Raw genomic sequence first — 23,054 nt, 5'->3', positions numbered from 1 at the left:
ACTCAAGGTGTCAAGCCTGGAGGTAAGTCTGCTTCTTCAGGAGACCACACCACTATTAAGCCCCCTTTGTTTGTTTTTATACAAATGTAGTCTACAGCGTTTCATTCATAAGATTTACTGAAGCAGAGACAAATGGAGCAGTTGTTGGGGAAGCTTATCTACTGAGACATGAAAAAAGACAAAAGAGCTGCTTGAATTGAATGAGGCCAGAGGTGTGTTGATGATCCCTTTTAGCAAATGGTGTAGCAAGTATCAAACTTAACTGAACAAGAAAAACTTTATAGCAGAAGGGTGTTTGGGACATGAAGAAGTGTGCTATGATACCCCCAGAATACTCTGAGAATTTGACCAAGTGGCAAGCGAGAGAAGCGTTCACACAGGTAAACTGACCAAACTTGCATTGTGAAGGATAGATTTAATGTTAAGGTGATGGCAATTCCCACAATAGGAATACAGTCTACTGTACTTGTAGTTCTCTTGCTGTGTATCAAGAAAGTTGCTGGGTAAGAAGCTTGTGGAGTGGTTAGTCAAAAATATATTAAAGGGAATCATTTGAAGGGTATACGTGTGGGATAGTGACCGTCAAGAGGTTAACCTTGTGCATAGTTGGTCAGGTGGATGCAGAGTGTCTTGCCGATGAGTGGTGCCACACTTAAGACAAGGAAGTACCTCAAATGGAAGACAGGATTGCTTTTGTTGCAAACTGGAAGATGATGATGTCACTCTCATCATTGCTCGCTCTTCCCTTTCCAGATTCAGGACTTGAAGGAGGAGATCGGCCAGAACCAGGATGTGGCAGTTGCCGCGGGCAACCGCATCCAGCAGCTGGAGAAGGAGGTGTCCTGGAAGCAGGACACGGTGCAGGAACTCCACCGACAGGTGGGTGTGGTAATTTTAACCCTATCCATCCCAAATCCCAGTCTGAATGGCTAGCCCTGCTCCTTTGGTCTGCTTTTTGTTGCTGATAAGAGTCTGTTCAGAATAATCTGCGTCACATTTTATAAGGTACGGTACCCTCTGCAAGCGCATTGCCGGAGAATTGTTCATGTGTGTATTCACTGAAATATTTTGCCAGTAGATTTTTCATTGGAATTGCTGAGCAGAGTGATTAAAAAAGCAATATAATTATGATAATTGCAGTATGTTCCTATGGCAGCAGGTAATCAGCAGTAAATGAGTATTGAGCATTTCATATGTTGCTTTGGTATATGCAATCATTGTAACTTTCTGATGATTGCAAATTTTACCTTGTCATTACGAAGGGCTCCGGATGAGCTCCAGGGGTAGGCCTACCATTATATTCACAAGAGGTTCCCTCCTTTGTATTTTGTTGAATTCATCAACATAAGAAGACCGTGGGAATGAGGAATGTTATTTAATTTCAGTGAAAACAATAACAACTTATTTCTGGAAAAGGAATTGTTAAGAAAAGAATTTTTTGTGCAAAAGTCCCATTTTATGTAAAGGTAACTAGAGACAGGAGTCATATTGTTGCCAAATGTTACCATGTACATGTACACATGGAATTCAATAGAATCAGGAATATTCACCAAAGAGGGCAGTCTCCATAGGTATTTATCAGTAGCATGTTAACATACGTGTACAAAGTGTAATTATATGTCACATCCTTGGCTCTCTCACAGATCAAAGAGCTAGAGCGCCAGGCTGATGAGCAGAAGGAGGTCCAGTCCAAGATGGCTGGACTGGAGGCAGAGCTACGCAGCCAGCGCCACGTGGAGGAGGAGCTACGCCACGAGAAGGATGCCCTCCAGAAGCAGTGCTACGACCAGCTGCTACAGGTCTCCGCCCTCCAGTCCAAACTGGACGCCCACAAGCACGGCCTGGACGGCCAGCCAGCTGACCAGCCGACGGCGTCCAAGACCATCGATGACACCAACGAGGGGCCCATGTCCCTGGCCCAGCAGTGGGAGAGGGACAAGGAGGCCCTGGACAGGAAAGATACGGAGGTACGTCTCTATGTACGTCTGTCATAGTAGGCCCTCCATTCTCAGTCACTGGGCTTAGGGTTTGTTGATGCGTGCATACACAGAAACAAGTATGGTGGGACTGAGGGATATTTTATGTAAGTCCACTCTGATTGTGCAACTGCCGCTTTGAAATATTTAGTGATGTAAAATTAAATTACAATTAAAGTGAGTACAATGTGTTTTGAAGTCATTTATGGATGATCCAGGGGAGGCCCTATGGGGAACACTTTTTACATTTGATCTTCTTTATGAAAGTGCATGGTAAAATTTTCCACATACTTGGCAGTTAATTTTGCCAGTGTGATAGAATATGAAATGGACGTTATTCCCCCATGGTGGCCCTCAAAGCTGCCCCCAAGTTTGCTATGTTCTTAGGTAATAGTCTGCAAGAATGCGTGGAAGGTAACCGGTAATAATTGGCTAATTATGAGCATGATACCCCTGGTTCTGCTGTTTCACTTTTTTTCTCTCACTCTCTCTTTCATGCCTTGTTTAATCTCTCTCTCTCTTTAACTCTGTATGTGGCACATTCTTCTGAGTCTCAGTGCATGAGTGCTTTTGATAAATATTCTTGTTTTCAAAGCCATATAGCATTTTAAAGAAGCATTTATGTTAGAAATGCAGTACAGTTACGTTGTAGAGAAATGTTCAAGTTTTGCTGTGAGGTACAAATATGTTTTTTGCCAAAGCTTTGGGGTGTACATGTCTGTCACTGTCAATGTACAAGTGTACTGTGGCATACAACAAGTATTACGATTTATCGATCCGTTAGCAAAGTGTGTGAAGTTATCCAGCTGTCAACTGTGTCGGGCATGTGAACGTAGCACGCAAAAGAGTTAACACTCAATTTGTTGGTCCTTCTCACCTACCACAGATCCAGGATCTCGTGGAGCAGCTGGAACAGTTCCGAGAGGACCTGCTGAACAAGGAAGAGGAGATCGCCCAGCTGCAGCTTCAGCTGGAGGTGGCCAGCAGGGAGCAGGGCTCGGGCAGGGAGGACCTGGAAGAAGAGATCAACCAGGTCAAGGCTGAGAATGAGAGGCTGAAGGTGAGACTAGTTTAGAACAAGGGGGGGGGGGGGGGGGGTTAACCCACCCAAAACTTTGCAAGACTGGTGGTGAGGCTAATCTTGAGATGAGATGTGATGTGATAAGGAAATAATGACTTAATGTTGAGCTCGTCTTGAGAATTATCGGTTTTTAATGCAGAGTGAAAAGTTAAGCATAAGATTTTTCTTGAGAATTGATGGTACTGTGATCATAAATAAAGGTAAGCAGATGATTGAATTAAGAGCGGGAATTAATATTTCATGAAGGAGTCACAGACTCGGGGTGTGAGTAGTCCTGAGAATGGATGCTATGATAGGAAACAAAAGGCTGAAGGGTAGACTAATTGTACAAGAGCAGCATAACTCCGAGTATGAAGATTGATGGGCAGACAGTAAGATTAATCCACAGAATGCCTTGTGTGATAAGTAATGGGAGGATGCAAATGAGACCAATCCTGAATGAGGATGCTTTAAAAACACATGCAAAAAAAAAAAAAATAAGACTGACAGTATGGTCAATCCTATTTCATGGATGTGGACATTCCAAAAGCAAGGTAAAACGAGGCTCGGTTTGAGAGTAACTGATGATCACATCTTTCTCAAGGAAAATATGATTTTACTGAGCTGTAGTGTATATTTGGCTGTTTTCCATGAAAAACAATTCTCTCCCTGGGATAAATTCTATATTACTGTGTAGCTACTGCATTATCTGATGAATGTTTTGTTCCCCTACTAAGGAACATAATGGTAATGTTATACATTTAAGATATTTTTTTCATATAGTGGTAATGAAATTGAACCGAAAACCAAATGAAAAAAAAAGCCCCAATGTCATATGCAGCCTGTATCTTGTGATCTTGCACATTCTGAAGGATGAGCTCCATAGCGCCCCCCTGTCGCCATCGGAAGAGGCTGACCAGGACCAGTGCTCCCTCCCGCAGCTGGCCCAGGACCTGCTGGAGGAGAAGAACCTGGAGATAGACCAGCTGACTGAACAGGTCCAGTCCCTGCAGAAGGAGCTAGAGGGGAAGAAGAGGACCAAGGTGGGGGTGGCCTACAGCAGGGAGGAGGTGGTAGAGGAGGTCATCCGGGTGGAGAGACGGTCTAGAGAGGCCACGCCCAATTCCCCAGAGGCTGGAGTGACACCGGAAGAATTGGTGAGTCAAAGGGTGGGTAGCACCCCTTTGTGTATGTACTGTACAGCTCTTGAAGGGTACTCTTCCAGAAATGGTCTTAGCCATCTTATCTGTTGATGTCTTATCCCATATTGGAAATATTTCTTCTTGTCAGTCTTCCTGCATGTATTGTTCATGTAAGAGGGATTGCATGTATGTCTTACTGTAGTTTCTCTCATGGGTGATGTACCAGACGCGTGTGTTTTAACAAAATGATTGATATTTTAAATGCTGAACAGTCACCTGGTAATTCTAGGGTTTTATAAACTTCTGATATCTAGGAGTGTGGGGATGTTCTAAATTTTCTTCATTTTTTTTTTTTTTTTGAAAAACTATAAAGCAGTATAGTGTATCTGCGGTCATTTCAGCAGTACTTGTAGGGTACATGTAGTGTTTTGCGTATTAACTCAGGAAAATTCTGTTTTGATTTCATCGCACATTTGTTTTTTCTCCAAATTTTGAAAAACAAGTGTTGAGAGAAAAAACAAAACAAAACAACTCCAAGCTGCCAAATCCTACTTCTACTTGACATTTCATGTAAGAAATCAGCTACCTCAACCTAACAAACAAAATTGAAAGCTTTCCTAATATGAAAGTCATATAACCTAATAGAGCTGCATGGCAAACACAAGTGCTTCCCTGAATCTGTGGGACCTCCCAGATTTTGACACGCGAGTGTTGGCAGCCCAGTGATTTGACAAGTGGCTTATTTTTATCGTTGTCAACGACAGGATGCACTGCGGTTGACGTTGGAGCAAGAGATCGCGGAGAAGGATCGAGAGATCGGCCAGCTTAGGCAGCAGCTTGAGGCAGGAGACGGCAAGGAGGCGCTGTCCAAGCCAGCGGTGGTGGAAGCTCTCGACAGGATGAGGAGGGATGCAGCCCTGGAGCAGGAACAGAAGGTGAGACACTCAATTGTTTGTATTGAGGTGGCACTCTTGATTTCAGAAATCGTATTCGCCCAATGGCTGTTATCCCAGTCAAGCAAATTTCTTTATTTCACCAAAGCAAGGAGCATATTAAAAACAAACACATGCATCAACATTAGAATACCATTACAAACATATCAGTTAAACCGTGAAAAAAAAGATAGCAAAATAGAGTGATAATTATACATACATAGGTTTGCAGATATGCTATGGTTGGCAGCAGCCAGAAAGGAAATGTTCCTGATTTTCGGTGGACCTAAAAATATTCATGCAATTTCAATTATCTGGTGTGTTCAAGGCATGTAAAACATAAGAACAGGACAAGACAAAGACAAATCAGAACACACAGTCACTGTGACAAATAACAAAGTACAGTCTCCTCCAGCTGTGCTGTAAGATTCAATAAAATGTATCTTTGTGTATGCACATAGATGTATTGATTTCTTTGCAGTACTCTTTCAGTACTCTCACTCATAATTTAATGTGAATATTGCTGATTTGTCATAATGATTTCATCAGTACAAATGGAGAAAAAGAACAAACTGAAACTGACACTCTTGATTTCATTTCACTGATTGCTTCATTTTCTGCTTGGTGAAAAGAAATGAACTCACATGGGTCTTATTGTGATAGGTTGCACATGAAGAAATTATAAGTGATAAAGTTATGTAAAGCGGAACTAGCATAGAAAATTCCACACAGGTTGATTTCAAACTAGCAAGTTAACATTCAACATTTCTGCTCACTATTATCAAGACATTGAGTGTACAAGGCGTGGTGTTATTGAGACATTCAGTGTTCAGGGCATGGTGTTATTGAGACATTCAGTGTACAAGGCGTCGTGTTATTGAGACATTTAGTGAACAAGGTATGGTGTTATTGAAACATTCAGTGTCCAAGGTGTGGTTTTATTGAGACATTCAGTGTACAAGGTGTGGTGTTATTGAGACATTCAGTGTACAAACTGTGGTGTTATCTCAACAGATGCAGCTGGAGCAAGAGGTGTCCTCCCTGAGACAGATGATGGGTATCAGGGAGAGGGAGGTGGCTCAGCTGGAGGCTCAGCTGGTCCGCTCCCAGGAGCAGTCCCTCAGCAACGACCACGCCCAGGCAGACACCAATAATCTGAGGCAGATGGTGGAGGTACGGTATTCCTTTCTGTCTTCTTTTAGTGAGCAATCAACTTCAACCCTGTGCAGTAGTCCTTTGAGTTCCTTTGTTGAAATCAAGATCTGAGCCATTTGCATAGAGAAGTTTGATAACATTACTCTTAAACTTTCTTTGTTGCACTTATGATGGCAATACCACACCATTACCACAGCAATACTATACCATTAGTTTCTCTTGCAGAAGACAGACTTTGATATGGTGGTGCTGCTTATTTTAAATACAGTACATGTACAACGTTCATTGTGTGGATAAGGTATGAAATTGACATTGAGCACAAATGTAGGGATTCCCATACCGAGTGTTTTGGTATCTGTGCACATGTGTATTCTATCTCCTATTTCATCACATCACTCTGAAACTCTTTTCAGTGCACGATTGTTTTGATATGTACTAATACTTGTACTTTCACAACAACCTAAGAATTGTCTGGAATTCCCCTTTAAATCCTTTTTGTGCCTTTCATCCACTCTCACAGATTGGATGTCATTGTGAATACTCACATGTTTTGCCAACTGCATTGACAATTATGATGTTTACAGTATTTGGTTGTTTGTATTTTGTCTATGAAGGGCCATATTAGGAAATGAAATGCATTATCATTGTCATTCATCTGCAGGAGAAAGACCTAGAAATAGTGGATCTCAAGCTCCAGATGGACCGGCTGGAAGAGGCGGTGTTCCAGGCCCAGCAGAGCGCAGTGCGGGCCAGGGAGCAGGAGGAGGAGCAGACCCAGACCAGTCCGCCCCAGGAGATGCCAATCGCCGCCGCCGCAGCCCTTGAGGAGGCTGAGAGGAGGAGAGGGGTGCTGGAGGAGACGGTGAGACGGCTGGAGGGAGAGCTGGACCAGGAGAGGAGGAGGGCATCTGAGATGGAAGCCGACTACCAGAGGAGGGTCGCCGGATTACAGGGGCTGTCGCCGGGCAAGACACTGGAACAGGTCAGGGGGGATTTTTCTACCATCTTGGCTGTTTGCGATACCCAGATATGAATGTAATGCAGTTGCTGCTCTTATCCTACAAAACGTAATGTCTTTGTAAAGACATTGCTTTATCATGCTGGTGTGAATTATGGACTCATACGTTTACATTTGTACCATAACATTAGAATGCATTAGTACACTTGCTTCACAAATAGAACCGTTGTTAAATACATGTACATCTAGATGACTACATGACAAGACATCTCTGAGTTTGTCATGTAGAGTTAACTGTTACCAAAAATGATTTATATTAACAGCCTACAGTGTGTTGCTAAATTAAAAAAACAACAAAAAACAATAAATTGTACACAAGTACTTATATATTTCTGTTTCTTGCTCCTGTTAGGTTGGCTTAAAAAGATTATGCCATTATTCTCAATGTCATTAGGATGATTATTCTTATCATTATCATTTGAAATGAGATGTTGTGGCTCACTGGGTAAGACCATGGATTATCAATCACAAGGTCTCTGGTTCAACTCCCCTGACTGCAGTGGCTGTTGCCTTGCCCTTAGGCGAGTAAGGCACTTCATCCGAATTGCCTAGTCCCTCCAAGGGGACCTAAAGCAGTCAGTAACGCGGTTGCTTGCTTACAAGCACTCATTGTTTGTTAGTTGTGATGCGAAAGGAATCATGATTGAATATTTAAAGAAAAAAGAACTGTTGCAATTGATTGACAAATTGCCCTACATCTATGTGAACAAGCACCGATAATCCAGTGTTTTAGTAGTAGCCATGATAAAAAAATCATGGGCATACACACCAAGTCTGGATTTGAACCAGCAATAATCGTAATTGCCAGACAGGCGTTGTATCCACTGAACCGACAGGCTTTTGCCCGATAGCCAAAATGCTGGTCCTGATCCTTATAGCGTGCAGTGGGTACTGCGTATTTATTCAAATGAATAAATTCTTGCGTTTTTTTGTTTTTGTTTTTTGTAGCTAATACTATGATACTGAATATTCGGTTCGTATTGACATTGACATACAAAATTTGTAGGACAAGTTATCAATCAGTTGTAATTACAACAAGTTAACGCAAAAATTCATTAATTTGAAAAACATTGTTCCCTGTGCATCCTGACAGAAGCTGAATGAGATCCGAGAAGAGCTGACCCAGCAGCACCAGCAGCACGTGGCCGACATCCAGCGGACAATGGCCAAGGAGGCGGAGCTCCGCATCGAGCAGCTCCGCCTCGAGCACCAGCACCAGCTCGAACTGCTGGAGGAGCGGCACCAGGGCCAGGTCCACGAGGCGGTGCTGCGGACCAACCGCGACCTGATGGCGGCCCACGGGGAGGAGAAGGCACGCATCGAGGAGGAGCACCGCAAGCAGATGGACAGGCTGGCCAGCGCTGCTGCCGCCACTGTGGGTGCACCAGGCACTGTGGGTTCCCCAGGCAATGCCAGCTCTATGGGAGGTGAGGCAGACTTGGAAGACTGGGGGGGGGGGGGGGGGGGTCATTGGTGTGCAATGTGTACAATTTATTATCATTAAGTCAAGGGCTCGACATCAGTGGTGGGCCAATGGCCTGGGGCCACTAAAAAATTGACTGTTGGCTATCAAATTTCTCCAAAGGTTACTCTACACGCCATATCTTTAGTGAGTCAAAATTTTCTTGAATCATGACCTCTTGACGATTTCTCAAGTGGCTAAATTGGCGATCGTTGGGTACAGTACTGAATGGTTAAATATACTGTATGTGTGCTTGTTACATTCATGTTACAGTCAGAATCAATATTTTCGCGTGTCTTTAAATTATCGATATGTACCCGAGTCGTGAAATTCCTTAAGATAAGAGCCTCATGAATTATTTGGTGTATACAGTATTTCTTTTTGGCCAAATTGGGCTACTAAGATTCAAAATGGATTGTTATTTTTTGTTTTGTTTTGGGCCAATACATTATTTTTTTGACCACCAAAATTTAAGATTTAAAGAGTTAAGTGATTCAAATGGACCTCTAGAGACAAAGTTTGTATTAAAGCCTTGTTATATCCCCAGATCTCTGTAAAAGGCATATTGGCTTGGCATGTTGGCTTGATTGAAGGAGGAGAGAGAGAGAGCAAGAGAGGGGGAGAGAGAGAGAGAGAAAAATAATACCAAAACTTGAAATTGATTGAAGAATTTATTCAACCACACAAGGTTCTTCCAGTTTTCATTTTTCATGATAATCATTCATTTCTATAATTCAGTTGTTACCAATTTGCAGCACAAAGAGGTGGAAAATCTTGATTATCAGTAGTGTCTGTCAATCAGATGCAGCCAATTTGCTGTGCAAAAAGGTGGAAGATCTTGATTATCGTTAATTTTCATCATTCAGATGTTGCCAATTTGCTGCACAAAGAGGTGGAGAACACGGCCAGACTGGATTCCAACCTGCTGGGACATCTGAGACGACGCCAGGGCGGGGTTGGTAGGGAGCAGTCTCCCGGGGAGGGGGCAATGACCAACGGTGATGCCAGCGAGCTGGACACGAGCAACGGCGAGATACCGCCGAGACTACAGGTCAGGGGTCCAATTCAGTTATCCTCTTACAACAGCTATTTCAAAATACCACCATCATTTACTGAAATTATTATATCAACGATGAAGAGAGAGTTGATGATACAATGATGTCTTTCCGTAGCTGTAGTGTTAAGGCATCAAACTTTTGCTTGTTAAGAACAATAAGGGCATTATGTCCAGTGAAGTTTGAGCAGCATTCACAGTACAGCGGAGATAAAAATTCTTGGAGTTTGCATAAACGTGATCAGTTTGTTTCCTGTCTGATAAACTTGTATCTTCTCGGTTAGTACATAAATTGTAATTGTGTGTTTCATGAAAGTAACGAATCTTGCATACAGTTAGCGATTAACTTGTTTGTGATGTCTGATTCTTGCATGTATTTGTTTATGTCTACACGTGTAGTTGCATTCAATGCTAAATATTGCACAATAAATTTGCAGTCCCAGATCGCTTACTGTTGGGAAAACTTGTGCTTTTAAAGCAAGGATTGAGTGTCAATTTGCTGATTTTTTTTTTTTTTCTGAAAAGAGATAGATCTGTAATGTATGGTAATGATTGCAAAGATTTTTTATCTGCAAGATCCATGCAGGAAATTATGTCTCTAACTCTTTGTACTGTAGAAGCTGTTACTTTCATGTACAGAAATTTTTACCGAATAAGGTGACAGACTTTTTCACAAAATGTTGTTTTCACAATTTAACACCGAGGCTATCGTAAGTGCTGTTATTCATGTTAATACAGATCGTGGAGTGATATTTTTGTGTGTTGTTGAATTTGCTGCCTAACAGCGATTTGCAAAATTTAAACAAATTAAACCCTCACAAAAATAACAGCTTTTGTAGAAATTAATGTGACTTATTTTCTCCCCAAACAGAGCGTCTTGGCCCGGCTGCACAGTGAGGGACTTCAGGTTCTGTCACTGTCAGACCTGCGGTACCTGCGCCAGGCGACCTCGCCCCTGCCTTCAGTGAGGCGGGGCACCGATGTGGCCTCGCTGCAGAGTGCCTGGCAGAACGAAAAGCAGGCCCTGCTGGACGCTATCCAAGCTCTGAAGGACCTCATCACCCAGACCACTGCGGGACTGACCGTAAGGATGGGAGGGCTACATAGATCCATTCACACAACCACCAATAGTCATGATTATAGTAGGTCATGATATGAATCGTGACACAAAAACTGTTTTTTTATATGTGTGGACCGAAATAATCACAACTATAAATGAGATTCAAATTGCAATCTGCGCACCACTAAAAGTGTGACGTTTCTGAAATGCATCTAGTCACACTTTTTTTTTCTGAATAGTCACAATTATTTGCGGTGCGAATGGTGTTTGAACATCTTCCAGTCAAACAATGTTGCCCATATCTCTCCGTAATTTGATTCAGAGATCAGTCAAGCATTTGTCAAGCTTTATTTCCACGTCTTGGAAGGTAAAAAGTGTGTCTGATTTCTGTTGGTTTTTCCACCTGGTGTTTAAGACGGATGAGTCAGACTGGAGGGGTGACCTGCTGAGAGCCATTCAGGCCGTCTTCGACCAGGAGAGGGAGTCCCTACTGTCGGAGCTGCGGACCCATGTGGTGGCCAGCGGGGACCAGGACCTATCGCAGGTCCAGCTCCTGGAACGCAGGATACGAGAACAGGTGGGCAGGAAGTCTTGATGTTGCGATTGCCACCGGTAAAATGGCACAGAACTTTTGTTCAACATTTTGCGTCCTTTTATACACAAATGGGTCACTGAATCCTTCCCCCCCCCCCCAAAAAAAAAAAAAAAGAAATAAAAATTCTTTTGTCTTTTTTCCTGTCACAATGCCCCACAGTAGGCTGGCTTGAGTTTGGTGTGAAGGTACTTGTAATTGCCTGTGACTATGGTATTTGGATTCATCATGAGTTTCTGTTCCAATGTCTGGTATTACACTGTAGTTTTAAAGGATCTCTGTTGTTGTTCTGTGATTCTGCAGATGTAATCATCTCAGCCCTACACCCATGATGCGTAGTATATCAAGACATTGTTTGTAATGTGGAGTTCTGCTGTGAATTCAGTCTTTTCCTCTCCAGTGTATCATAGAATCTTTAACTGAACTGTCCATTGGTCTAAAGTACTTCAGAACTTGCTACAATAGTGTGTTTGCCGTATATTTAGCAAGTCAAATTATTCATGAATTGAGACTTCTCAACTATTTACGAGTGGTTGAATTTGTGATTGTGGAGTAAAGAAATGAAGGGAAACATTAGTGCAGAGTACCCATTTCATTCATGTGGAGGTCAGAGTTGATCATTTTGCTTGTGAAATTTGTGAATAGCGCTTGACTTATGAAGTTTGCAAAAATAAAAATCTTGTGGAATATACGGCATATACAGTTCATGGGTTTCATTATGATGCATTCTTTCTTTGCAGGAGAGCCACCACAAGGCTGCCATGGAGCAGATCTATGGAGCAGACCGCTCCTCGCTGCTCGCCGAGGTGCACGACCTGAGGATGAACCACAACGCCACCCGCATTGAGCTGCAGGAGGTGCGGCAGAAGTCGGCCCAGCAGCTTAGCGCCCTCGAGGAGCAGAGCTCCAATCGGGAGAAGCAGCTGAAGAGACAGCGTGAGTCGGTGACAGGCGCTTTGTGAAAGCGCAATGGGATTCCCTCGCACTTTAGAATGCTTCTTTTGTGATACAGTGTAGTCCCGTTATAACAAAGTCCTTGGGACAGGCATTTTTCTCTCGTTATATCGAAATTTAGTTATAACCGAGCAAATAAACAATAAAAATACATAGAGTAAAAAATGTTAAATTTTAACTTCACTGTAACCGGAATTTTGTTATAACCTTGTTCATTATAACGGGAATGCACTGTATTATGGGGTCTTATTTTTTTTTTGGACAAATGTGATTTCTCGATCTGGTTTTACTGTAATCTTCTATCACATGCAACATGCTAAATAGGTAGACATCATGTTTTCAGATTGTTCCACCTGCTCTCACCAGACCTAAGCCTTGCATTTCCTTAGAACTTTCTTGATGGTTGTAGCAATATATGCGTGTCTCCTGGATTTACCACGAAAGACACATAAATTCATCAAGAAATAAAAGAATATAGATAGTTTGTTAATGGTACCCTTCGAGGATGTTATATTCTCTTTCTTGTGATAATGATGATTCCATATTCACCAAATTTTTTACATCTTCTACTCCTATGCATGTACATGTACAGATAGCAAAGTGCCTTATATATCATGACTGATATACATGTACATGTTTACTTTGTTACATGATGCAAATTGTGTTGACACAAATGTTACGCTGATTAATGCAGACATGCCCATGGACTAGACAGAGGAAGAGTCTAGTCTACTTATTGATATGCACTTTTGTTTAATATATCTGTAAGCATTCGTGATCAGTGGATGTGGGCACAAGTAATGGAATTGATACACTAGGTTTGATATTTTGGTGAACTTTTGCCCCACTGGTAAATCCTCTTTCCCTATTGACTTGTTACCAGTTGAAACAATGGAGCACAAGTTCCGACAGGAGCGTATCCTAGCCGATGACCTTCGAACCTCCCTGACTGTGGAGCGGCAGAAGCTGTCCCAGCTCGGCGCTGCACTCGCCAACGAGAAGAAGCTGGTCTCTGACCTCCGTGACGAGATCGCCGACCTCCAAGCGCTGCTGGACAGGGTCCACGTGCAGCGGGATGACTTCGAGCGAAGAGTCGTCGATGTGGCGTGAGTATTAAATTTCATCTGCCTTCATTTCAACTCCAGAACCAGGGCCCAGTTTAGAGCCTTACAATCATATCAAGTTACTGTAAATTCTGATATGATCACGATGATCTTGAAACAGCTAATCAGCTGTAGGCATCTTTAGTGTTCCTGTGTTGCATGCAATTATTACAACTTTCAAGGGTTGCAGGTACTACAGTAACCACGGAAGATGCTTGCAGCTGGCTAAGGTGTTGACCGTTTGATACCATGGCAGCTGCACTTTTTTTAATGCAGCAATTGTCATGAAGTGCTCTGTGAAACAGGGCCCCAGAATTGAGTGACTAGTCTCTGAACATAACTCTTTTATTTCCAGGGATATGGCCGAAATATACTGACCATCACATACTGCGACCCCTTTGGTGACATCAGCTTTTCCTTTCATCCTTACTGTTTTACTGATTAACACAACAATATGTAATTATTATGTCTGTGTGAGCTTCAAAATGAAATTTGACTTAATAACAAACAAAAAAGAATCAAACAAGGGCACTATCAGTATCAGAGCTGAGTGTGTTGCAAACCACTTAATTTGTTTGTGAGCACTTATAAATTTTCCCATTCATTTTATATTAATTTATGAATGTGATGCCATCATCAATTCCTCCCTAAAAATTGTGTGCTTCTTCACTCCACTCTCACGCCTAATCTGTCGATATATAAACCAATGATTGATGGATTGACATATTCCGCACCCCCTATTGTCCTGTCAATGCCAGCTACTCAGTATGTAATCGAATCGATACACCACACCCTCGTTGCGAACCTTTCCTTCTGCAAAATGTTGTATATCAACCTGTACCTGTGCAGTACAATCTGCTATGTTAGTGCTGAGTGACTGTATTTTCTTGTTGTTGTCTCTCTTTCTGTCTATGTCCTCTTTAATCAGGTGTCAGTTATATATGGGTTGCAAAGTTTTAATTGCAGGAATGAATTATGACTTGAAAATTCCATTGAAAAAAAAAAATCATGCTAATGATCCAATCTTTGTTCCATTGTGAGCTGCAATTTTGACATGTTAATGTGTCTGTACAGCACTTTTTTTTTTCAGGTAAAGCTCAAGTTTTCCATCTTTTTCATTGGAAACAAAATAGAGAATGCATCCTTCATCTACAAATGAAAGAATTGTGGTCGCCAGTTTATACTTTCAAATATCTAATACCCCAAAGAAAGATATGAGGCAGTCCTGAGATCACTGTATGATTAGTCATTTCTCTCTGTGAATGAAAAAAAAAAATTCTAGTAATCTGGTTGCTCTTGCTGTTACACTGATTGAATTAGAAACATGTTACATGTATGTGCAAGGAAATTGTACATTGATATCAACATTTTCTAACCTATCTTGAGATGTCAATATGATGGACAAAACATCTTATTTCTTCGTAGCAACCGTCTCTTGTGCTTGTGAGTCTCTGTGACCAGCATTCTCTGCAATATGTTTCACATATAAAGCACAGAACTGCATCATACAATGTTTGTAGCTCTATCTGTCTTTGTGTTTGAGGCATCTGTGAAAATTACTTGACATTAACCGATCTTCTTCTATCTATCTATCCTCTTTCCGTCGTTTTCGTCGCCAACCCTTGGCTTCTTGTTTTGATAACACAGGAGCGTGGCCGAGAGTGCCTTGTAAGTTACCAGGGCAACCGCTAATGATATGTACAGTGCCTGATTACCATAGCAACCACCATCGCCCACCCCTTATAGCAGCTATATATCATCCTCTCCCTTCTAACCTTAACTCCCACTAATCATGAATATATACTCCCCAAGCTGTAACACTTAACACAATAGAAAGAGAAAAATGCTTCAGTCCAAGGGCTTCACACTTATGTACCATACAAAATACTAATGTGCACCTTGCCTCCGTTGTTATGCATGTATATCAATCAGCATGGAATTACTTATTGGTTCAAACTAATCCACCCCCCCCCCCCCCCCCCCATATCAAGAATCAAATTGAAAAAAAATTGATACTGACCAAGAAAAATACTCCAGTGCTTTTTATAGTCTTTTTTTTTTAATTTCATATTCATCATACACTTTACCGGTGGATTTTCAATAAGACCTAATGTATAATCGCTCATACATTTTAAACTCGAACTTTGGTTTTCAACTCGTCGCAAGGCTAAGCCACAAGCCTTTGAGTCTCAAATCACAGAAGTGGACAACATGGTTGACACAAAGTCTGTAAAGAGATACTAAGCAGCACAGAGAAATACATCCTTCAAAATTTACACAAACCGAGAAAAAATCTTTGATTTGATCAAGTAGCATTCCACGAGATATTGTCATGGCCAGTCACCCCATTCAAGGCTCGAATGAGACGAGAGAAGATGAAAGATTTATGTTGTCCTTGGACACATGGGTTGAATACATGAGTAGCAAGTATCTTTCTTTCTCAGAAACACTGAAACGTGCACTATCACTCATGTTGATACAACACATGCACGCATACATATAAAATGAATGTTAAGCAAATATATATATATTTTTTTTCAATTTCAATTTGTTTTCTCTTGTTTCCACCCATACATATCCACTATACACTGTGATGTGATACACAATATTTATAGCTAAAGAATATCACAAAGCAGGGTGTTATTATTATAAAATTTTTTTTTTTTGGGGGGGGGGAGGGGAGGGCTAGCATGTCCTATGCCAGATTAAAGTACATATTCTATCTGACAAATCATTTAGAAAATGAAATATTTATTCAGAGGAATAATTGCTTTGCGTTTATTTGTCCAATCATAAGAGAAGTACTCCCATGAAATATATCAAATTGTTTGACTGTGTGCAATAATTCGAAACCAACCGAGTATTACAAGTTTCGTCCCTTTACATTCAGTCTCTACAATGTACATTTTTACTATATATTTTTACTTATATGGAAGCCAGATCCCTGCAAATCTATATATATATTTTGTCTTTCATGATCCTTTCTTTTTCATCTGCTTTGAAGAATTTTGTACTTCTTTTTTTGGGGAAACAAAACACTTTTTTATTTTTTGTTTGCACGTCTGACCTCTTACACTCACGTCTACTGATGCCCTTAAATATTTTGTTGCTACCACAGTCGGTTCTGCATGTCTCAGTGATTTCTTTGATTGATTTTGGTAGGGTCAATGCCTGTGAGAATCTCAGTCACCTGTTTTCTGTTGGTAATGATATACACAAGTGATGATGTTTGCATTGATTCATGGTGTGTGCATGCTGTTGTGTATGTTTCTCTGATTATTGTAGTTTCATTTCTTAGAAAATATTTTAATTTCTTATCCACGAACGATGTTTGATTGTATTTTTCCTTGTCAAAGGTAATGTTGATGTAAATGTCAGGCTGTCACTATGAGAAAGTAAATGAATAATTTGTACCTCAGTGATGTAAAATAGCAGGAACAAAGCACCTTTGCTCCTTCCTAGAACATGGCAGCAAATGAATTGAAGATTTTTGCATGGGTGGGTTCTTGCACATTCTCATACACAATTATGCCTAGTCTCATATCGAGACTTATGAAATGAAATTGATTATGTAGTATTTCCACAGAATAACTGAGGGGAGTTCCTGGTGTTGTTTATTTGATATGTTATTGTAAATTGAAAGAATCTCAATTTAAGATGTAGTATTTGGTGGAAATAGTATTTCTGCAAATTTGTAGTGATTTTGTAACTGTAAAGTTGTAGAACTTCAATGCTGTAGTGTGTCTGACTATTTTGTAATAGTCTTTGAAAGTTTTTGATTTATTGAAGTTGAGTAGTTTTTCATTGTCAAAGTCCGGATTTCTTGAGGTTGAAAAGATTTTCTTTTGTACTCAGTTACTAACAAATTCTTCTTTTGCATTATTTGATCGCACTAATCAATGCCTTGGTATACTCCATGCAATGAAAGATGTGGCAGGTACATGTAGTTGTACAAGTGTATTTCATCAAATCTTTTAGTTTGTCAAATTCTTTTAACCATGCTGACAATTTTATTGTTGATGAATTGAATGATGGAAAAAAATAGAACTTGAAAAAATGCATTAGACACTGCACCGAACTGACTCTGCATAACATGACGAAGCAGCATTGTTTTACGATGCAACTGTTTTCTGAATCATATTTGTTAGCATATCTATTCTATAATAGGTGCAAAGTGTTCCCACCATCCAATTATTATATTTACTGCGGCATTCTTACACACAGGCATACATCTCACAATGGTACACATCATTTTGATACATGTGTATGAAGCACCACAATAAGCTAGTGTAGTGCTGCTATAATGCAACTGCATTCATAATATCCAATGCAAGTATAGTTTTCTATAAGGAAAACCCCTATGATTCAGCACTTTTGAAAATGATGGATAAATCCACTCTCCCATCCATCATCATTATGCACAATGGGGATAGAGAGAGAGAAAAGTGAGAAAAAGTAAAAGGAGAGATACATGAGAACCCAAAAGCAGTGAACATTTCTTGCTTGTGACCATTCTTGCTGATAATTATATTCACTCGGGGATAGAAGGGCTAGATGATAATAACTTTTATGCAGAGCTGAAGATGACAGATGCCTTATCCATATTGCCATCAGCATATAAAGCAGAGTACATGTATATGTGGGATATTGGTATATTAAAGGACAAGTTCACCTTCATAGACATGTGGGTTGAGTGAATGCAGCAGTATTAGTAGAACACATCAGTGAGAGTTTGAGGAAAATTGGACAATCCGTTCAAAAGTTATGAATTTTTGAAGTTTCTGCTAAGTCATGGCTGGATGAGAAGACTACTATAGCTTGTGATGTCATATGAGTACAACCATATAAAGAAAGTATAAAGAAAATTCAAGACATTCTCACTTTTCTCACATAATAAAAGAACACTTGACTTCTGTCTTTCAGAAGTCAGGGGGAATAATATTACCCCTAACATAAGTCAGTAACAAGTCGAAGAAATGTGCACTTTATTCAAAAAGTAGAGTTTTGTGAAATTCTCTTTTTATTTTCCTTATATTGTTGTGCGCATGTGACATCATACACTGTAGTAGTCTTCTCCTCCAGCAGTGATTGCACAGATACTTTAAAAATTCATAACTTTTGAACGGATTGTCAGATTTCCCCCAAACTTTCACTAATATGTTCTACTAATATTGTTGCCCTCACTCAATCCACATGTATATGAAGGTGAACTTGTCCTTTAAAGAATGATGGTTGTTTTTTATTGGAAACCTTTTGTAAGGATTTAAGCCTTTCTGAACAAGACCAACAAGAAGAATGGAAATAAAAAAGGAATAACTCAGGACATCATCCTGTATACATTCTTAGGGTAGGAGCTCTTACAGAATTAGACAAGATCAACTCGTAGATAATGCGAGGATTTGCCGAGTTGATGTGACAGTGAAAGCTTTATGTTATTGCTGTAACATCAGTGCTGATATAAAAATATTCAAACCTGTAAGACATACTGAGCACATAGGGAAATGATAATCATTTCAGAGAATATTTGAGATTCATTAGTTAATCAGTGATCTGAAAGGTGATGGATTCTTGTCCCAATCCAAGGATAATCTAGAAATTCTGTGGAGATTACAAATGCTTAGAATTGAAAGAGAGCCACTACCTGCCCCATAACTCCCCCTCTCCAAATTTTGTTTCTGTAAGATCGTGCCTATGGTTGTGTTTAGTAGTAAAGTTTATCTCTATGACAGTGTACACTGTACATATGGTACTCCCGATTGTGCCCCTCTCCATTTCCAATATTCCCAGATCCCCCCCAAGGTCCCACCTGGATGTGTTTGATTTAATAGAATGTTTATATCTTTTGTTGAACTTGATGCCACCTGCAGAAATGACCCCTTCACACTTTAGATATCCAGACATCCCACTCACTTAGGTTCAGTTAAGATTTAATGTCTACTACTGTATTGTCCCCAAACTCCCACCTTCCACTTCTCATGTAGGACCCTATGTACAAGGATCATCCTTGGATGTGTTTGGATTTCAAAGTTAATGTTTAATGTTTAGTGTTATAGTACCCCCATCTCCTTGTTACCCACTTCGTCTGAATTTTGATCACTTGTAAAGATGTGTTCAGATGTGAAACTTAGTCTCCCATTTTGTTGACTCCGCAGAGCTGCCCTAGAGGCTGAGAAGGTGCGGTCCTCCTCCCTCACGGAATCACTGGAGTCTGAGAAGCGCAACGTGGCCAAGCTCCACGAGGCACTGGCCCTAGAAGCTGAGCGGTCCTCGCAGGGTCGGGACCGGGACCAGAAACTGGCCAAGGTACAGTTGGGGGCACGATAAGTGTTGTGGATTTTTACCACTCAGCCGGTCTTTGGGCTTTGACGTTAACCCTTGCTTATAGGAACTGGGTGGCCCATTTCATAGCCTTTGAGAAGAATTTGCAACATTGGTGAGGCCAGAGGTTAACTCTGCACGTAGCGGCACTTTGGTCATGAAACGTGATTAAAAGTAGTTTGCCATTTTCAGAAGATTGGTGTAGATGTCGTTTTGGTCTCTCCCCGTTGTGACCTTCCCAAAGGCTACTGGAATGCATGCACTTAGATGATGTAAACTTACAAAGTGTTTTAGACATCAAAACGAAATGGGTGGGCTTGCAGTATGCAAATGATGCACAGGTTTTAGTGCATCAGTAGGAGTTGTGTTCATAAGGTACAATGTAGCTGTGGAATTGTTTATAACCAACAAGGTGCAGTGAAGTGGTTTAGACTACAATGTAGATTCCATAGTTACCACATGCACACTCTTCCTACTGACCCACAAAAAAGATGTACATCATCTGTTTCACCAAAGAGTGGACAAATTTTTGTTAAATAGCAATTGTTTTAATCATATTTCTGATAAGTACTGACACTTGGCAAAATTTGCTGGATGCAGTTCCTTTTGGCTTGCCATAGATGCAACGATCATATGATATCAAACATACCACCAGTAAAAATTGATGCACCCCTCTTGACTAGTGCTCAGTGTGATTGCAGAATTTTCTCGACCCTTCCTATGACAAGCAGTGAAAGATAAAACACGCTGATATACAAGGATTTTTTACTTGTGCCATTTCCAGGAGCTGAGGAGAGAGCTGGAGGCCGAGAGGCAGAAGTCAGCGGAGATCGGCAGGTCGCTAGAGGGCGCCAAACAGAGGGCGGAGAATCTGGGACGCGAGCTGGAGGCAGAGCGGATGCAGAGCGCCAACACCGCCAGCTCGGAGAAGATGAGGACGGTTGAACTCAAGAGGGCGTTGGACGTCGAGAAGACGCGATGTCAGGAGATGCACACAGCACTACAGGTAGCATTGCCTATGATGTTCCCCACAGATTCACTCAGTAAAATTTCTTTGGATTCTCTCCCTTGTCATATTCATTTGGTGATGTAAAGTTTTAAAGAGAGATTTTGTGAAGTCAGTGTTTGGAAATGAACTCGATTCACAGGCATGGATATCTCCCAATCTTGTAAAATGGTACTGTTTTATTCTGGATGGTGGAAAGAACTGAAATATTTCATTACTTTGGGTAAATATGCAATGCCATGTAATCATCATTTGTTTGTTTGTTTGTTTTTTTTGAAGGGTGGGGGAGTGAGAAGTCTTGTCAGTCAACATTGACTTCATTTATACAGTTTACATTATTTTTTTTTTTTGGTTGAGAGGTGAAGGATACAATTGTATGTTATTTGTCAGAAATTACATGTATCTCTTTCATTGCCCACTCGTACGTCATGGATCTTTCTGCATGCATGGTATACACATTGTACTTTATATAGGCCTATTGTGTGATGTAGAGAATGTCATATTCTGTTGTAGATGACGTTTGATTGTTATAAAGTTATTGTAATGTGTCAAAAAAGTGTAAATCCAGAGACTGAGAAGCTACACGTAATTCCTGGTTTTCTTGATCCCCCCAGCGCGAACAGACGTTAAACGCCCAGCTTCACGAGAACTTGGAGCAAGAACGCCGCACCTTTGCCGAGGACTCTCTGCGGGACAAATCGGCCGTCGCCGACCTCCAGAACCTGCTGGACGCAGAGCGGCGGAAGGCCGGAGACCTCCATGCGGCCATCCAAGAGCTGGAGGGTCAGCGGGGTCGCCTGGAGGGGGCGCTTCACTCCGAGAGGTCGCAGGGTTCAGGTGCCGTGGAGCGGGAGAAGGCTGTGACGAGAAAGCTGAAGGAGAGTGTGGAGAACCTCAATGTGAGTTTGGTTGGAGATAAAAGAGGGATGTGATTGTTGAATTCATCGGGTGAAGTTATTTGATGAGAGTTGGCGATGGAGGTGGGAAGGGAAAGTTGGAAGTAGGTAATTATGCCAGCAGGCATTGATATATTATGACAGTTCCATAAGTATTATGATTAAATGATGACAATTATTATTATGATTACTGTCATCATCATCATCACCATCACCATTGTTTTTATCAGGGAAAGCTGTGAGTAGCTAATTATGCCAGCAGGCATTGATATGTTATTACAATTCCATAAGTATTATAATTAAATGATGACAATTATTATTATGATTATTGTTGTCACCATCTCCATCATAATTGTTTTTATCATCATATAAATATCTTTGATAGAAGAAGTTTAGGAAGGAGACATATACACGTATCATTTCAGTTCCATCATTTTTGTCTGCGCAGTCCCAGTGTCGAGATCTCAGCAACAAGCTGGCCGCGGAGCAGGAGGCGGCGTCCAAGGCCCAGGCCGAGTGTGATCAGCTCCGGGCAGCCCTGACCAACCAGAAGGAGCGAGAGCTGGACGAGGAGGCTCGCAGGGAGACGGAGAAAGAGGCGGAGAGGCAGCGGGCCAAGGAGTGGCAGAAGGAGAAGGAGAATGAGAAGCAGAGACAGGTATGAGGCTTGTGGGTCTAATCCAGTCTAATCCAGTCAAATCTAGTCTTAATCCAATATCCTATCCCACAATATCCTATCGTACAATATCCTATTCTATCCAATCCATTCCAATCCGATCTCTCCAAATCCAAATCCAAGTACGAAGCATGTGGTTCTAATCCAGGCTAATACATTATCCTGTCCTATCCTATTCTATCCTATCCAATTCAATTATGTTCAATTCATTCAATTCCATTCAATCCCAGACCAGACCAGTCCAAGCCAAATCCAATTCATTCCATTCCAATGCCCTCCATTCCAATGCCCAGTCCAGTCCAATCCAATCCAATCCAATCCAATCCAATCCAATCCCATCCAATCCTATCCAATCCAGTCCATTCCGATTCCTAATCGATTCCAATCCATTCCAGTCCATTCTAGTCCAATCCAATCTAACCCAAGCCAATCCCACAATCCAATCCAATTCATTTTCAATCCCGTCCATTCCATTTCAGTTTAATCCAAGCTACTATCCAATCCATCTCTATTCCCCATGGCCATCAAGTTCATTTTGGTCATGCATATTATGCAGCAAGAAAGAAGTTGCCTTTTTTGTTGATGGTACAGCTTTTTATCGTACAAGGGAGATTACTGATCACAGCACAGAGGTGCCATCAAGACGGAAA

General features: G+C 41.2%; 1 protein-coding gene across 1 annotated transcript in view; it reads left to right on the top strand.

The window, feature by feature from the left end:
- LOC139741958 (uncharacterized) overlaps positions 1-23,054 on the top strand; it is a 149,116-nt gene that overhangs the window by 115,150 nt on the left and 10,912 nt on the right. The window contains exons 27-44 of the mRNA XM_071652524.1: positions 754-879; positions 1,644-1,967; positions 2,863-3,036; positions 3,909-4,193; positions 4,943-5,113; positions 6,125-6,283; positions 6,927-7,247; positions 8,377-8,710; positions 9,612-9,796; positions 10,671-10,883; positions 11,275-11,436; positions 12,192-12,387; positions 13,289-13,511; positions 15,156-15,176; positions 19,661-19,811; positions 20,611-20,832; positions 21,447-21,731; positions 22,177-22,386. Coding sequence (XP_071508625.1) covers positions 754-879; positions 1,644-1,967; positions 2,863-3,036; positions 3,909-4,193; positions 4,943-5,113; positions 6,125-6,283; positions 6,927-7,247; positions 8,377-8,710; positions 9,612-9,796; positions 10,671-10,883; positions 11,275-11,436; positions 12,192-12,387; positions 13,289-13,511; positions 15,156-15,176; positions 19,661-19,811; positions 20,611-20,832; positions 21,447-21,731; positions 22,177-22,386 — 3,762 coding nt within the window. The remainder of the gene's footprint in view (positions 1-753; positions 880-1,643; positions 1,968-2,862; positions 3,037-3,908; positions 4,194-4,942; positions 5,114-6,124; positions 6,284-6,926; positions 7,248-8,376; positions 8,711-9,611; positions 9,797-10,670; positions 10,884-11,274; positions 11,437-12,191; positions 12,388-13,288; positions 13,512-15,155; positions 15,177-19,660; positions 19,812-20,610; positions 20,833-21,446; positions 21,732-22,176; positions 22,387-23,054) is intronic.

Source organism: Diadema antillarum, unplaced genomic scaffold, assembly GCF_040938485.1.
Source record: "Diadema antillarum isolate AM-2024a unplaced genomic scaffold, OU_Dant_1.0 seq00000966_RagTag, whole genome shotgun sequence".
Classification (NCBI taxonomy): domain Eukaryota; kingdom Metazoa; phylum Echinodermata; class Echinoidea; order Diadematoida; family Diadematidae; genus Diadema; species Diadema antillarum.
Note: the sequence above shows the minus strand (reverse complement) of the source record. Positions and strands in the feature narration are given on the sequence as shown.